At 51.8% G+C, this 17,500-nt stretch overlaps 1 protein-coding gene across 1 annotated transcript in view; it reads right to left on the bottom strand.

The window, feature by feature from the left end:
• The window catches only part of col4a1 (collagen, type IV, alpha 1), a 29,925-nt gene that overhangs the window by 6,795 nt on the left and 5,630 nt on the right, over positions 1–17,500 (bottom strand). The window contains exons 13-44 of the mRNA XM_084479001.1: positions 17,026–17,061; positions 16,867–16,926; positions 16,076–16,111; positions 15,944–15,988; positions 15,767–15,799; positions 15,227–15,287; positions 14,933–14,968; positions 14,628–14,774; positions 12,219–12,302; positions 11,544–11,627; positions 11,321–11,391; positions 10,936–11,127; positions 10,096–10,264; positions 9,284–9,376; positions 7,564–7,668; positions 7,345–7,442; positions 6,861–7,011; positions 6,640–6,753; positions 6,380–6,547; positions 6,175–6,264; positions 5,920–6,072; positions 4,205–4,303; positions 3,919–4,008; positions 3,579–3,718; positions 2,893–3,019; positions 2,707–2,787; positions 2,330–2,428; positions 1,665–1,715; positions 858–1,043; positions 629–762; positions 415–487; positions 87–287 (exon numbers count right to left, since the gene is read on the bottom strand). Coding sequence (XP_084335127.1) covers positions 87–287; positions 415–487; positions 629–762; positions 858–1,043; positions 1,665–1,715; positions 2,330–2,428; positions 2,707–2,787; positions 2,893–3,019; positions 3,579–3,718; positions 3,919–4,008; positions 4,205–4,303; positions 5,920–6,072; positions 6,175–6,264; positions 6,380–6,547; positions 6,640–6,753; positions 6,861–7,011; positions 7,345–7,442; positions 7,564–7,668; positions 9,284–9,376; positions 10,096–10,264; positions 10,936–11,127; positions 11,321–11,391; positions 11,544–11,627; positions 12,219–12,302; positions 14,628–14,774; positions 14,933–14,968; positions 15,227–15,287; positions 15,767–15,799; positions 15,944–15,988; positions 16,076–16,111; positions 16,867–16,926; positions 17,026–17,061 — 3,307 coding nt within the window. The remainder of the gene's footprint in view (positions 1–86; positions 288–414; positions 488–628; positions 763–857; positions 1,044–1,664; positions 1,716–2,329; positions 2,429–2,706; positions 2,788–2,892; positions 3,020–3,578; positions 3,719–3,918; positions 4,009–4,204; positions 4,304–5,919; positions 6,073–6,174; positions 6,265–6,379; positions 6,548–6,639; positions 6,754–6,860; positions 7,012–7,344; positions 7,443–7,563; positions 7,669–9,283; positions 9,377–10,095; positions 10,265–10,935; positions 11,128–11,320; positions 11,392–11,543; positions 11,628–12,218; positions 12,303–14,627; positions 14,775–14,932; positions 14,969–15,226; positions 15,288–15,766; positions 15,800–15,943; positions 15,989–16,075; positions 16,112–16,866; positions 16,927–17,025; positions 17,062–17,500) is intronic.

Genomic DNA, 17,500 nt, shown 5'->3' with positions numbered 1-17,500 from the left:
TGCAGCGGGGGGGGACGTGGCGAGGTCAGAGGTCATCAACTGGCGAGCTCATTGGTCACTACAGTCTGTGGAGGCGGACCCCTTACCCTGCTGGCCCTTCTGCCCGAGGTAGCCGCTGGGCCCCTGGGGTCCTGGAAGGCCCTGGACCCCTGGGAACCCGGAGTCCCCCTTGATTAAGGTGTGGGGGCCTGGGGGGCCGGGGGGGCCCACCGTACCCTTCTCTCCCTGGAAGCCCTGGTCTCCGAGCTCCCCCTGGAACCCCAGGCTCCCGATCTCCCCCTTCACACCTGGGGAGGGTACACACACGTCAGGCCTGAGTGCTGCCACACACACACACACACACACACACACACACACACACACACACACATGGACACTGGGCAGCCAATGGGGATCCAGCAGGTAACAACTCACCTGGGAACCCGGGCGGGCCCTGCAACCCCTTCTCCCCCCGCAGCCCGTCCACGCCCGGGAGGCCGACTTGTCCCTATAAGACACACGCGCATACACATGCACACACACACACACACACACACACACACACACACGCAAACCCCAATTAAAGCTGCACAAGGGGGTCAAACTGGGAAGTGCCCCAGCGGTAACGAGGAGGCTCTCTAGGACCTACCGGGAGTCCGTTGTTCCCCCGCTCCCCCTTGGTCCCTTCCTCCCCCTGCAGGCCGAGGAAGCCCTGGTCTCCCTTGTCTCCCTTGGGTGCCTCCCTGCCTGGCAGGCCCTCGGGCCCCGGGGCCCCGTGGGCTCCTGGGGAGGGGCAGAACAGGGTGAGCGGACTGCTTTCAGAACCTGACTCCACACTCGGGTCGTCGTTGTTTCTGGTGTCTCCGTGGGACGTGCACCTGATTCTCCCGGGATTCCCTGCTCTCCGCGTTCTCCTTTGGGGCCCGCCATGGACGCTCCGGGGAGGCCCCTCTGCCCGGGATCTCCGGGGGTCCCGTCGGGGCCGTGGAGGCCCTTGTCGCCTTTGATCCCGGGGATGCCCGGGTGACCCGGGGTGCCGGGGAACCCGGGACTGCCCTTATCACCTGCAGGGAGAGAACAGCTGTAGAGACGGACCTCCTCTAGCCTCCAGTAGGGATCAGAACCACCAGCCCACTACCAGCAGGAGGCTGGGAGGGATATAACAATATATATAACAGGGATATAATAATATCAGCTATCAGTAATGAAGGTGAAATATTACCACCAATGTTTGTGTCACAAACTAAAACCTCTGGAAAATCTTATAATTATAAGTTATCAGGACTCCCTGGGAGAAGAGTTATTGTAACTTAATGGGACCTTTTCCTGGTTAAAGAAAGCTTCAATTATGGGGGAAAAAAGTTGTATTCAAAATATTTGGACAAATCTAATATTTGGAAACAATATATTACAAAACCCTGAAGATTTTTGGTTACAAATTTGGCAGACCAACAGCAATACCCTCCGTCTGCCCCAGGGCCCAATGCCCAGGCAGGGGCCCAGTGCCCAGGCAGGGGCCCAGTGCCCAGGCAGGGGCCCAGTGCCCAGGCTGGGGCCCAGTGCCCAGGCAGGGGCCCAGTGCCCAGGCAGGGGCCGCTGCTACAGAGCGATCGGGGGGGAGGCTAGCAGAAAGCTAACGACGAGGGGACAGGGGGATCTGATCTAGCGGTAGACGGTGCGCTCACCCTTGCCGCCGCTCCCTCCCGGCGTTCCCGGGAATCCTCTTCCAGGAGTACCTGGGAACAGAAGGAGATGATGTTCCTCAAATTGCAATACACACCCGAGGATTAATGCACGTCCCTCGCTGGGCGATATCTCCCAGGATACAGGTTAGGGTTAGGGTTAGGGTTAGGGTTACCATCAGAAGATAGAATCCATCCGAGTCTTATCTATTGGTTAGCTCCAGTGGTCTGGATACGTCACCCCTTGTATTCTTCTGATTGGTCGTAGTGTTATCCAATAGCGTGCAGTGATATTTTCAAATGCATGCTTGGTGCCGCCCCTCGAGTTGGGCCGTTTTCGTTACTCGTTGCCAGACCCTACAGCTTTCTAGATGTGGGTCTGGACTTCCAGGCTAATCATAAGATAAAATAGAATAGAATAGAATTCTCTACAGGTTACCATCATAAGATGGAATATGAACCAGACCCTGATGCTTCCTTCTTCGTTGGTTAAGAATACGTTGTGGGATTGGAGTGTCCGATAGTAATCTAAGATTCTAATCAAACCGGGCTTCTCTACAGAATCAAGGAGAGCCCTCATAACACATCATCATCATCATCATCATCAACAGGCCAGGTCGGGCTGAACCATCTCTTTCCCCCCCAGACGTGTTGGTCGGTGGACTCACCTGGCTCCCCTCTCTCCCCGGAGGATCCCGGGATCCCGTCCACCCCGGCCTCTCCTTTTTCCCCCAGGGACCCGGGGGGCCCTTGGAGTCCAGGTTCACCTGAGAGGGGGAAGGGGTGGGGGGTTCAGTGAGGTGAGCTTTACCTCGAGGAAGGCACAGGTTAACCACATGGTCTAAGACGTGCAGCGCTTATACGATGTCTAACTAATATATGATATCATCAACATTTAAAAAACTGTACTACACTCAAAACATATCAGTGTTTTGAGTGACACCTTCCCACAACCACGCTCAACCACTAGTGTCTCCGAGGAAGGACTCTCCATCACGGAGGGTAGACCGGTACGACACCGCGGTGTGTAGTGAGGGGTACGTACCCGCACGGCCCTCCAGACCAGGAGTTCCTTCAGACCCGTGAAGGCCTGGTAACCCCTTATCACCAGGTCTACCTGGCTGACCTGGACACACACACACACACACACACACACTCAATCAATAATAATGACATTCAATAGCTATGACAGGGTGTGTACAAAGCGGTGCGTCCTGAGGGTGGAGCCCACCTGGGTAGCCGATGTTTCCGAGCGCCCCTTTGGTGCCGGGCTGTCCGGGCATGCCCGGCTCCCCCATGCCCCCCTTCAGTCCCTTCTCTCCAGAGCTCCCTGGGAACCCGGCCTGGCCCACTGGACCCTGGGGGGGGGGAGAGGAGTGAGCACACACACCCGTCTGGGACCAGGGCGTCTCTGGTTCGACCCCCTGACGGTGAGGGGCACCTGACCCTGTCTGGTCCCGCCGTCACTGTACCCATATAGGTATGAAGGGGTGAGTGAAGGGGTGTGTGAAGGGGTGAATGAAGGGGTGAGTGAAGGGGTGAGTGAAGGGGTGTGTGAAGGGGTGAATGAAGGGGTGAGTGAAGGGGTGAGTGAAGGGGTGTGTGAAGGGGTGAATGAACGAGTGAGTGAAGGGGTGAGTGTGAGGCACTAGTGTGAAGGGGTGAGTGAAGGGGTGAATGAAGGGTTGTGTAAAGGGGTGAATGAACGAGTGAGTGAAGGGGTGAGTGAAGGGGTGAGTGTGAGGCACTAGTGTGAAGGGGTGAATGAACGAGTGAGTGAAGGGGTGAGTGTGAGGCACTAGTGTGAAGGGGTGAATGAACGAGTGAGTGAAGGGGTGAGTGAAGGGGTGAGTGAAGGGGTGAGTGTGCGGCACTAGTGTGAAGCCCTGAGCGTCCTGGGTCAGGGCTCTACATTACCTTCTCCCCGGGGGGTCCTGGGACTCCGATGCCGGCCTCCCCCACCTCCCCCTTGTCTCCCTTCAGCCCGTCGGTCCCCCTGAACCCGGGGTGGCCCGGCGTCCCGATGCCCCCCTTGGTGCCTTTCGGACCCACCGGACCTGACGAGGAACACACACACACACACACACACACACGCACACAAACACACACAGACACAAACATATACAAACACACAACAAAAAATAAAATAAACAATATGTATCAGTGTATCATGTATATGTATCAGTGATCAATCGTTCAAGCGTTGATAATGATGTTTGCGCTTCCCCTTCTACGCCCTACGCGTGTCACGTCCTACCTGGTATTCCCATGGGTCCCACCGTGCCCTTCAGACCAGGAAAGCCAGTGTTCCCAGGCTCTCCAGGGTATCCTGTGTCTCCTTTCTCCCCTGACACACACCGTTCAAACACCAGTCAGATACGTTTGTCAAATGGAATCACGCTGCTGTAGACTGTAGAGGACTCGGAGGTCAGTAGAAACATCTGGTCGTCCAATCAAAGCCATGCACCCGTCCCAGGGGGTAACGACCCCCAACGGTTCAAAGATGAACCCATGCCTCCACTGAAAGGTGTTCCTAAACTCACCTGGCTGTCCGGGTAAACCGGGCTCTCCGTCCTTCCCTGAGACCCCAGGGTCTCCGATCTGACCCGGGAAGCCCTTCTGGCCGGTGGACCCCGGGTAACCTGAGGATGAAGCAGAGGTCGTGGTTACAGGGAGCGGCTTCATCTGAACCACTGGGGCTCCGACGGGCCCTGTCACTCACCTCCAGCAGCTCTGCAGGGGAATTTACACCAACACAAATTGTTATGTAAGGTCTAAGAGTCAGGGTTCACTGATGGGTGTAACTGACAACATTTAGCTAAAGGTTAATAAATAAAGACCATTGGTCTTATTTTAACTTGGGCGGGTCACTGCTTAAATTGGACAGGTCACTGCTATTACGGCATTCATTGGTTTTAGCAACCGCCTGGCGACTGCTGCTGAGTCCTAGAACCCTTTTGTTTCCTACCTGTCCTGTCCTGGGTCTTAAGGCTCTAGTGCAGGGGTCTCCAACTCCAAAGGGGTCTTTCAACTGAGAGCTACTTAGAAAAAAATTAAGTGGCCAAGAGCTACTTGCATCACATCGCTTGTATTTATTTACATCAACTGACTTAAGCTTCTGTTTGAGGTGGTGATGAAAAATTTACTACCAAGTCAAATTGGGTTTGTTACCTTTTACTATCTTTCAAGGGCCTTTTTTTTAATTATATATATATATATCGGGGGGCTTATAGGGAGGCATTTAAAGACTGGCTGAAACCCGTGATGGGAAATGACCGAGAAGCATTTTGCTCGTTGTGTAAAAAAACGATCAGTGTGACATGGAATGGCATTACAGCGATCAAGTCACACAACGCGTCGAGCGTTCACCAGCAGCGGCTTCGTGCGAGGGGGGAGCAGCTCTCGATGTCGTTGTTTTGCGGTCCTAGCAGCAGCACTAGGACTACAGGGATCGCGGCAACCCAAGCAAATGTCACTAGCCCTGCTGGCACCTCAGCAGCGATAGACGGACAGATGTTACTTCCATCACAATTCCACAATTCTCTGGTGCCTGAACACTGCATCCAAACACCACTCGTACACTTCGAATGAAGGTATAGGGGCAGTGTTCGCGAGCATGTTCCCGGACTCCCAAATAGCCACAAGTTTTGCGTGTGGCAAAGATAAAACAGCCTATATGATCGGTTTTGGAATTGCTCCGCATTTTAAGAAACTTCTCACAAATAGCATCAATGATTCTGGGCCATTTGTGCTGATGTTCGACGAGTCTCTTAACCAGTCGCTTAAGAGTAAACAGGGATATTCACGTTCGGTTCTGGAAAGACCGCGTGACGTCTTCATATTTTGGATCACAGTTCCTTGGGCATGCAAGGGCTGAAGACTTGCTGGAAAGCATTAAAGTAACGGACAGGATTTTTCCTCTGAGGAGTTTGCAGGTCTGAGTGTTTCCCACACATAGGCCAATGTGTGGCGCTGCGCCACAGATTGAACAACGAGCGCCACAAATTGATTCCGCTTTTTTTGCTGAAAAGCTACTGAAAACCTTCCCGCGAGCTACCGGTAGCTCGCGATCGACGTGTTGGAGACCCCTGCTCTAGTGTGTTCCTACCTGTCCTGGGTCTTAAGGCTCTAGTGTGTTCCTACCTGTCCTGGGTCTTAAGGCTCTAGTGTGTTCCTACCTGTCCTGTCCTGGGTCTTAAGGCTCTAGTGTGTTCCTACCTGTCCTGTCCTGGGTCTTAAGGCTCTAGTGTGCTCCTACCTGTGATCCCGAGGTCTCCCTTCTCCCCCTTCATGTGCTCCATGTCCACCTCGCTCATGTTCCCGGGCGGGCCTGTGAGACCCTGCTCTCCTCTCACTCCCTTGGGTCCGGCCACGCCGAAGTCCCCCCGCGGTCCGCCCTGACCCGGGTCACCTGGGGAGGAGACAGACGACAGATGAAGGCCCTGCCGGTCTCCAGAGCCTTCACACCTCACCGGTCCTCCACACTGGGTTCAGGGCACAGAACCCGCCTCACCTCGTTCACCGGGGAACCCGGGGGTGCCAGGAGGTCCGGAGCCCCCAGGGAAGCCCGGCGTTCCCATGACGCCCATCTCTCCCTTTGGACCTGCACACACACACACACACACACACACACACACACACAGAGTAGAGTCCAGTCAGTAATGACGCTGACACCCCTTCTCTCCGGCAGTAGTGCAACGCGCGGCGGCGGTTCTCACCGTGGTCTCCCGTCAGCCCCGCCCTGCCCGAGGGTCCGGTTCGGCCCGGGAACCCTGTCCCCCCCGCCTGGCCGGGGAACCCTGGCAGGCCCTTCTCGCCCTGGGGCCCGGGCATGTCCAGACCCGGGGGCCCGGGGAACCCCTTCTCCCCCTTCTCCCCGCTGTAGCCTGCACACGGTCACGGAGGTAGAGAACATCAGCCTGGTTGGCGGGCAGAGAGCGGGTTCTGCCGCGTTACGACGCGTGGCTCGAGAACTCACCAAGTGGTCCGGGCTCTCCATGGGGCCCCTGGGGCCCGGGGCCCCCAGGCGGACCCGGTCCTGGTTCTCCCTGTGGGCCGACGCGTCCTGTGGGCCCGGGGGGGCCGGGGGTACCTGTGAGGAGACGGAGACGACGACGGCGGCGTGTGAAATAAAGCGTGATCAGGATCACGGACGTCTTGGTGATCTTGAGGTCCCGTGAGTGAGTTTGTTTTCCTGACCTTTGACCCCCTGAGCTCCTGGCGGTCCTGTGGATCCCTCCAGCCCCGGGACCCCCGTGGGACCCACGCTCCCCTTGGTCCCGGGGAACCCAGGCCCCCCCTGGAGGCCCTGAGACCCCTTAGGACCCGGCAGACCACGACCGGGGTCTCCCTGTCAGGAGAACCACAGTTAGGATCCCGTTAGTCCAGCTCTGAACCTCCAAGATACAAACACACACACACACACACACGCACACACACACACACACACACACACACACACACACACACACACAGCACACACACACACAGCACACACACACACACACACACACACACACAAGCATACAAACGCACATACGCATTGAAACACACACAAACACACACATGCACGCACACACAACTACACACACACACACACACACACACACATACAAATGCACGCACGCATTCAAACACACACACACACACCCACACACACACACACACACACAGGGACACACACCTTCTGACCAGGCCCGCCAGGTTGCCCTGTGAGTCCGTCATGTCCTGGTCTTCCTGCCTCTCCAGGGACTCCCTGGACTCCTGGGATTCCGGAATATCCTAGCGACACACAGACACAGTGGACCTCTCAGTCACAGCCATCTGCTCCTGGTGTCAGAACCGGACGGCTGAACCTGATGATGGCCCTGGAGTCAGAGTCCTGATCGTCCCCACGGTTTACCTTTGGGGCCAGGAACGCCCGGAAGTCCGATCCCCGGAAGACCGTGGTCACCCTTCACTCCGGGGAACCCTGGTTGCCCCGGGTCTCCGCGCACTCCCCGGTCACCTGGGAACAAAGACAACCCGTCCTCGTTAGTCAGCCCCCCTCGTTAGTCAGCCCTCCTCGTTAGTCAGCCCCCCTCGTTAGTCAACCCTCCTCGTTAGTCAGTACCAGTGTTGGGGTAGTTACTCAAAAAAAGTAATTAGTTACTTACTACTAGTTACTTCTGTAAATTGTAATGATATTACTTTACTAGTTACTGCATTTGAAAAGTTACTTATTACTTTACTTTCCTGTTTCTTAATTTACTGTGTAGATACATGGACAAACACCATAGCCCTATCATCACTTAGTGTTTATTGTATAAATGTATACAAAATGGCAAAAACCATATGAAAGAACACTATCCCTGTCTGCACAAAGAAATATGCCTCACTGTAAAATCCAGAAACAACAAAGTCACACACACACAAGATTCAGACCTGCCAACTCTCATGGTTTCACCGTTTTTTCACCACGTTTTTGCCTGCTTACACATGCGCACACGCCACACATCCGCTTTCTCCCATCAACAATCCCGACCCCCCCCCCCCCCCCACATCAACAATCCCGATCCCCCCCCCCCCCCCCAACAGTCAACATTTACACCCGCGGACCCTGCTATAAGGTATGCATTACAAGATTCTACAGAATCTCATGCCAGCGAAAACCCAAAAGTTGGCAACCCTGAAGATTCAAAACACAGGCTTTTGGAAACATAGCTAAACCAGCTTGTTATTAGGTTCATGGCAAACAAAAAAAGAAGTGGTCAATGCAAAATATTAAAATAAAGGCCACTTTATCCCCTACAATTAAAACAGAAATGCACTTAAGCCGCGGTGACACTTGATCCAGGAACTGAAAAGTTATTTTGAGCTCTGATTCCATGTCGGAATAACACTTGTTTTCCTGTCGGATGTTGGCTTGCGCGTCGCGGGTATTTTATCTAGTATTTTTCTAAATCTGGGTTGCGACAGTTGAAAGACGCCTGTCGCCTGGGCATAGAGTGCATTTGACTTGAATATTTTTGTTCTTTCGAGTTATAAACTGAAAGTAATCGCCGAAACCCCCTGTCTCCGTCTCCATCTCTATCTCCCGAGCGCTATGGCAACGTGCACACACACAGGCAGCACGCACACAGGCAGCACGCCCACAGGCAGCACGCACACAGGCAGCACGCATGCACGCACCACTGAAACAGATCGTTCCTATAGTCTAGTAAAGTAGTGTAGTTACCAATATTTTTAGTGTAATGCGTTACTTTGTTACCCAAAAAAGGTATCATATAATATCGTTACTGTAATCCGTTACTTCACTGGTCAGTACCCCTCGTTAGTCGCCCCTCTTCGTTAGTCGGCCCTCCTCGTTAGTAACCCCTCCTCGTTAGTAGCCCCTCCTCGTTAGTAGCCCCCCCTCGTTAGTCGCCCCTCCTCATTAGTAACCCCTCCTCATTAGTCGCCCCTCCTCGTTAGTAACCCCTCCTCGTTAGTCGCCCCTCCTCGTTAGTAACCCCTCCTCATTAGTCGCCCCTCCTCATTAGTAACCCCTCCTCATTAGTTGCCCCTCCTCGTTAGTCGGCCCTCCTTCGCTCTGTGTTACTGTAATGGTCCATCTTGTCACCATGCTCTGGTTCAGTGCCCACCTTGTAGGCCTGGTATGCCCGGCTGTCCTCTGAGTCCGGGGGTCCCCTGATGTCCAGGGGCGCTCACTCCTTTACCAGCTTCTCCTTTCAGGCCTGGTGGGGAACAGGACAGAGGACAGGGGACACACTGCATTACACAACACCTGCAGCTTCAGCCACCCTGTCTATAACACCGCCTCGTGTGTGACATCAGATCACGACGACAGGTGGCGAAGGACTGGAACGTGGTAAGAATATGTGGATTCCACTTTAACTCACTGGTCTTGATACACAGGGGGTATGTGGATAGGGTATTGTCTCTGTTTGCAGAGGTGCTGACACACTGCCCCAACAACCCTGACTACAGACTGCTGACCGAAGACTCCAACCAACACCCCTTCGCCGACAGGAAAGATCACGACAACAGTGGACGACGGTCAGGGCTGCGGCGCCCTGGCCTGGAGCTGGCATCGATGGCATGTGTGGGTGTTGGTGGGGGGCACGCACCTCACCGGGCTGTTTACCTCGCTGCCCAGGTGTCTCAGCGGTGTGTTTACCTGGCTGCCCAGGTGTCTCAGTGGTCTGTTTACCTGGCTGCCCAGGTGTCTCAGTGGTCTGTTTACCTGGCTGCCCAGGTGTGACTCAGCGGTGTGTTTACCTGGCAGCCCAGGTGTGACTCAGCGGTGTGTTTACCTGGCTGCCCAGGTGTGTCTCAGTGGTCTGTTTACCTGGCTGCCCAGGTGTGACTCAGCGGTGTGTTTACCTGGCTGCCCAGGTGTGACTCAGCAGTCTGTTTACCTGGCTGCCCAGGTGTGACTCAGCGGTGTGTTTACCTGGCTGCCCAGGTGTTCCGGGTCTTCCTTGGGCCCCGGGCACACCCTTGTCTCCGGACTCTCCCGGCAGCCCCGCCCCGGGGATCCCCGGGGGGCCTCGCTCTCCCTGCGGTCCTACGGCCCCATGGTCCCCGTCCAGACCGCGGTCGCCCTTGATGCCTTCTCTGGCCTGCAGGCCGGAGAGGTGAGGGTTAGACGGTCCACAGAGAGGAGAGGGTGAGACAGTCCACAGAGAGGAGAGGGTGAGACAGTCCACAGAGAGGAGAGGGTGAGACAGTCCACACAGAGGAGAGGGTGAGACAGTCCACACAGAGGAGAGGGTGAGACAGTCCACAGAGAGGAGAGGGTGAGACAGTCCACAGAGAGGAGAGGGTGAGACAGTCCACAGAGAGGAGAGGGTGAGACAGTCCACACAGAGGAGAGGGTGAGACAGTCCACAGAGAGGAGAGGGTGAGACAGTCCACAGAGAGGAGAGGGTGAGACAGTCCACACAGAGGAGAGGGTGAGACAGTCCACCACTCTGCTCTCTGTCCACTCACACACTCACACATAGTCTAAAGAAGGCAGCAAACTTCAGAATAATTTTATTATTTCAGCTGGCTGGTGAAGACCAGCGGGGTCTCCATGGAGACAGGGAATCAGTAAACAAAGATGCCGCAAATGAAAATAAATATATCACGGCCACTTTCATTCTCTGACGTCGATGGCTGAGACCCACTTTCAGCGGTTGACCTCCTCAATGCTCGGATTGATTTCAGCAAGTTACCAAATCTTGGAGGTGCAGAAAGTAGCGGTGAACCAGTCAGGTGTTTGTTATCGTTCCTCCCACTCAGTACTCACCGGTTCTCCCTTGGGGCCCGGTGAACCCGGGAACCCGTCCTTCCCTGGAAACCCGTCCACACCCGGCAGGCCCGAGGAGCCCACGGTCCCGGGGAGCCCCTTGTCCCCCTTCAGCCCGGGAGCCACGAAGATGTCCCCTGGTTCCCCCACCGCCCCCGGGGCCCCCATCAGGCCCGGGCTGCCGCCAACACCCTGCGGGGGGGAGACCGGCGGAGCGGTTAGAGACCTCATGGGGGACGTCCCCGTACCGCTGGTCCTACTACAGGTCGGGGTTTGGCAGGAGGAGTGCACATGCCGTTTGCACCGTCTAACGAGGTATCAGTGGGTCTTAATGCGGCCCCTGGGCGGAGCCAGGGGCCCAGGTGATGACAGGGGTGCTACTCACGAAGACGCCAGGGGGACCAGCTGGACCGGATGACCCCTTCTCTCCCTTAGAGCCGGCCAGCCCAGGGTATCCTGCCACAGGGAGAGGAGGCGTTCAGAACCCTTACCCTCTAACCCTCTAACCCACCAGACCACACAGGACAGGAAGCTGTCATGCCGCTACCATCCATTGGTAGAGGTTTTGATCTCTGACACCGAGGTGATGAGTGCATTGGTCGGCTCACCTTGGACTCCTTTAGGCCCTGCGGGTCCAGGGGATCCAGGGGGTCCGTCGGCCTCACACTGAACGCAGGTCTCTCCCTTTTCACCTGGGGAGGGAGAGCAGGTGGTCTACGGTTGGTGTGGTGATCTCAGGGTGCTATCACGTCCACCACTAGACAGACGCCCCTCTAATGAGAACTGTCACTGAACTCAGATCTCGCAGAGCCTTTCCATACTGGCCGTCTTGGACAAGTCTGATTAACCACCACTTATCAGGAGTCCAGCTTTACACCACACACATGTTCTTCTACTGATTGAGTCTGTGCTGAGTGAAAGAGTGACAGGGTGACAGGGTGACACAGTGACAGAGTGACAGTGACAGGTTGACAGGGTGACAGGGTGACAGGGTGACAGGGTGACAGAGGGACACAGTGACAGGGTGACAGAGTGACACAGTGACAGAGGGACACAGTGACAGAGTGACAGGGTGACAGGGTGAAAGGGTGACAGAGTGACAGAGTGACAGAGTGACAGAGTGACAGGGTGACAGAGTGACAGGGTGACACAGTGACAGGGTGACAGGGTGACAGAGTGACAGGGTGACAGGGTGACAGGGTGACAGGGTGACAGAGTGACAGGGTGACAGGGTGACAGGGTGACAGGGTGACAGGGTGACACAGTGACAGGGTGACAGGTACCTTTCTGTCCCAGCTCTCCTTGAAGGCCGATGGATCCTGGGGGCCCGCGAGCGCCTTTCTCTGCATCACACTCACCGGGGTTGACTGTAACACACACACACACACACACACACAGACACACACACACACACACACACACACACACACACACACACACACACACAGGTACAGACACACACGCACGCACGCACACACACACACACACACACACACACACACACACACACACGCACAGACACACACACACACACACACACACAGTCAGTGCGTGTTGCTCAAAGGGGGGTACACTGACCCCTAGGGGTACTCGATGAAATGTCTACAAATGTGCATGTTTGTCGTTTAATATTGGTTATGGTAAATAGCTCCACCACAACGTATTCATCTGAATACTTCCTTAACAAACTGAGCTAGTATATCTGGGGCCGTATTCACAAAGAATCTTAGGGCTAAAAGTAGGTCATAAGTGGCGAATTTAGGAGTAACTCCTAAAAATAATGGGCGTGTCAGTCTTAAATTTAGGACTCCTAACTTTTTTCACTAAGAGCAATTCACACAAGTATTTAGGCCTAAAAGTAGCACCTAAGTCTAGGAGAGCTTAAAAGTCCTCGAGAGGACTCCTAACTCAGTAAGACCTATTCACAAAGAATCGGAAAATGGCTGCGAGACGAAATGTTTTGGAGACAATGGAAGACTGTGAATTGATAAGGAAAAATCGTGAGGGTATCAAACTTGTTGTGGAATTAGTGAATAACACTCTGATATTTAGCAACAGGGAAAATGCAACTTTGCAATGACGACGATTTAGGAATATCGCAACCATCAGTGATGGTTAAAACACACGGGGCAATGTTACAAATGTACCTTTAATCATCCTTAATTATTTAATATATAAATATAAATAAATCACTTAACCCATCATTATTTGTCTCATGTATTAATAGCAATACAACACTTTAATCATCATTATTTATTTCAAATAAAAATAAATGGTTTGAAGTAAAAAATAATAGGCCTATAACTACTCTTACTTATGATTACTATCTAATCATTTATTGTAAGATAATTTATTGTATTGAGTTTATAATCTTCTCAGTAAGGAGTCGGGAGTCAGACCAGTTGGGCTTTCGCTTGCGTTTCACGTTGTCTTCTCCTTCATTCATCATGATAGGAGGACTTGAACGGTGCTATGGGCTAATATTTAAAGTGTTTAGTGACGTAGCCACGGGTGTGCATGGGTGTGCCTGGGACACCCAAGCGTGGTCCTGACACACCAAAATATTTTCAGAATTAATTCATTACAACGATTTCTTTCGATCGAGAGCGCGGTGAGCGGTGCGCGGTGCGCGTTGCACTAGGACTGCATAGTGACCGGTCTAGGTCCACGCATTCGCTACCACAGAAGTGGGGCTGTGAAGGAAACCCCCCTATTGGATTTTGCGATTATATCCATACATTTCATACCCCCATGTACAGCGTGGAGTGATTTAGTGGAGAGCCAGGGCTGCTTTCAGGATGGTCGTATCGATCGCTCCGGACCCTGGCATCCACCGGACACTTGCAGCAGTTATTCTAACAGCGTTCTGGTAAATCACCGTGAACTTGAGGCCACCCAAACTCTCACAGGCGCACCTTAATTACAATCTCTGGCTACGCCCAAACTTTAAGTGCTGGAAATATGCTCATTGGATAATAGTTTGCAGGGTGCTTTTAATTACTTCCTTGATATAATGCAATTTACGTATTTTTATTGTTTGCTTTGGCTCTCTTGTCATCGTGCGTGTATTCTGCTAACTGCACTGTCCATAACTGTTTGATAGGACTTCATTTGTAGCCTAGGCTATTTCCTTATTTTTCGTTGATTTAGTGGGCTTGTTTGTGGGAAGTTGCGAATGAGTTTCACGGAGACCGCCGGCACTCAACAGCCAATAACCGTACTGACCGCTTCAAAACTTGTGCACGAGAATCGACATAAGGGGGCGTTAGGGGGCGTTACTCTTAGTTCACTCTTAGTGATTTATCCTTAGTATGAGTAGGTCTCAGCGGCTTTGTGAATAACTTTTAAGAAAAAACACCTACGTAAAATGTTTTAGCGCGAGTTAGGAGCACTCCTAGCGGTAAGATAAAAAGCTTTGTGAATACGGCCCCTGAACACTAACAAAGATGTGTTTGTTAAATCTATCCAATGAATCATCAGGGAACAAGCCACAAGTGTCTGACTGGCCCTCAGGGACCAGGTGTGTCTGACTGGCCCTCAGGGACCAGGTGTGTCTGACTGGCCCTCAGTGACCAGGCCCTCTCTAAAAGGATCCTGGAGGGTTTAGGGTTGGTAGTTTGAGACCCGCTGCTAAAGCCCCCTGCTGGAGTGAGACACAGGAGTGAGGTGTGGTGGTCTGGAGTGAGGCGTACTGGGTGCTCCTGGGACCCCTGGGGGCCCGGGCTGCCCGTCCTCTCCGGGGGGTCCACGGAGAGACTCCCCCTCCAGGCCGCGGTCTCCGGGCGGTCCCGCGTCTCCCTTGTTCCCCTGGTCTCCTTTAGGGCCTTCGGAATTCCGGCCTGCAAACAAACGGGAATATTCAGTCCATCGTCGGCGGAGGATTCGTCCACGCAGACCGTTTATATATATTTAAACCTATATATATATATATATAAACCTATATATATATATAATATTACATAGAAACAGAGTCATTAATAGTAATTAATAGAATCACCTGGGGGCCCAGTGTCGCCATGGGGACCAGTGAAACCTGCCCACAAAATGAAAAGTCACAAAGTTAAGGATATTCACAATGGTAAAAAAGGTTTAAAAAAAAAAATGGAGTAATCACCAACAAACAGCTCCACTGCACTGTGTAAAATAAAATAAAATAGTAATCAATACTTTATTAAAGCCCTTGGGAAAATTGGGGGGTATTCCAGGTGCCTTGCTCAAGGTGTGTGTGTGTGTGTGTACGTGTGTGTGTGTGTGTGTGTGTGTGTGTGTGTGTGTGCGTGTGTTGCTCTACCTTTCTCTCCCTGTAGTCCTGGGAGACCAGGGGGTCCGGGGGGTCCAGACGACCCACTACCCTGCAGAGGCCAGACCAGACCAGAGTTAGAGCAGTAGAAGCTGCTGCTGGGGTCATAACACACACAGCAACATGATGCTCCAAGCCACGCTGTGTTCACCTCACAGCAGGATAACACACACACACACACACATCAAACTATAGTATAAGGATCCATAGATAGAAAATAGTAGTAAATAAATGACTAGGATCTGAATTATATGATTAGGATTCAATCTATGAAATCAAAATAAAGTGAGAATAAGAATAAAAGTAAGAATAAATCATTTAACATCTATTGATTATTTATTTTAGATTTGTCATAATTGCATGCGTAATGAATGAGTAAGTGACACACACAGTAACGGCAAGATAGGGCGACACCTGGTGGTTCGATGTAGAACTACATCTTCTATATATATTTTATATTTGGAGCTCAGATTAGGGTTTGAATTGATGCAAGAGACAGAGAGATATGTTAACAGGAAAGACAGATCTTACGTATCCTGGTGGTCCCTTTTCACCCTTTTCACCCTGAAAGCAGACAAAGAAATGAGTATCCTAGACGTCAGTTTAATGAAACCATAGATTCTAACTTTTAGCTGAACTATCAAGGAATATTGTTCTTCTGAACTATTCTTCTATCTTGTATTTATTGTGTAGATCAAAGGAACTTACCGGCAACCCGCTGGGCCCAACAATTCCAAAGTAGCCCCTCTCTCCCTGTAAGACAAAATGAGTTAGCCTACATGCTAACGCTGGCTAAAACATGAACAGTATTTAATCATAAAACACATGAAGCACACTCACCCTCGGCCCTGTGTCTCCCTCTTTTCCAGGTTTGCCCTGAATATCAAAGAGAAAAGATTGGGATTATAATGTGTTCATGTCAGGACAGACTCTAACCTGAGTGGTGAAGTTTTAACACACTGTAAGGTAGACAGTATAACAGTCTGCAGTAACAGTACAGCAGTCTGCTATAACAGTACAACAGTCTGCTATAACAGTACAACAGTCTGCAGTAACAGTACAACAGTCTGCAGTAACAGTATAACAGTCTGCAGTAACAGTACAACAGACTGCTATAACAGTATAACAGTCTGCAGTAACAGTACAACAGTCTGCAGTAACAGTATAACAGTCTGCTATAACAGTATAACAGTCTGCAGTAACAGTACAACAGTCTACTATAACAGTACAACAGTCTGCAGTAACAGTACAACAGTCTGCAGTAACAGTACAACAGTCTGCTATAACAGTACAACAGTCTGCAGTAACAGTACAACAGTCTGCTATAACAGTACAACAGTCTGCAGTAACAGTACAACAGTCTGCAGTAACAGTACAACAGTCTGCAGTAACAGTACAACAGTCTGCAGTAACAGTACAACAGTCTGCTATAACAGTACAACAGTCTGCTATAACAGTACAACAGCTCCTGTCTGTCCTGTTCAGGTGCTGTTCTGAGGTACAGTATAACAGTAACAGTATAACAGTAACAGTATAACAGTATAACAGTAACAGTATAACAGTCAGCTCCTGTCTGTCCTGTTCAGGTGCTGTTCTGAGGTGTAACATGTGTGTGAGTGCAGACCACCCACCCTGGCTCCGGGGGGGCCGGGCTCCCCTTTCATCCCGTTCATGTACGGCGTGCAGAAGCCCTGTTGGGACCAGAGAGGGGGGGGGGGGGGGCTGTGAGATCACAACTGCTGTAAGAAGTAAATGTTTTCCTAGAGGACTTTTATTTTGAAGACACTGACTTTTTCTCCTTGCTCGCCACGAGATCCTCTTTCTCCCTGAAGGAAAAGTAGAAACCAGTCAAGAAAATATGATTCTACTAGAAATATCTACAATCAATCCTCCAATTAATGAATCCATCCATCTTCATCATCCATTCATCATCATCCATCATCATCCATTTATCATCATCCATCATCATCCATCATTATCCATCATCATCCCTCCATCCATCATTCATTCATCATCATCCATCATTATCTCTCTATCCATCATCCATTCATCATCATCATCCATCATCATCATCCATCATCATTATCCATCATCATCCATCATCATCATCCATCATCATCCATCATCATTCATCATCATTCATCATCATCCATCATCATCATCCATCATCATCATCCATCATCATCATCCATCATCATCATCCATCATCATTATCCATCATCATCCATCATCATCATCCATCATCATCCATCATCATTCATCATC

This window comes from Micromesistius poutassou, assembly GCF_964030765.1.
Source record: "Micromesistius poutassou genome assembly, chromosome: 14".
Classification (NCBI taxonomy): domain Eukaryota; kingdom Metazoa; phylum Chordata; class Actinopteri; order Gadiformes; family Gadidae; genus Micromesistius; species Micromesistius poutassou.
Note: the sequence above shows the minus strand (reverse complement) of the source record. Positions and strands in the feature narration are given on the sequence as shown.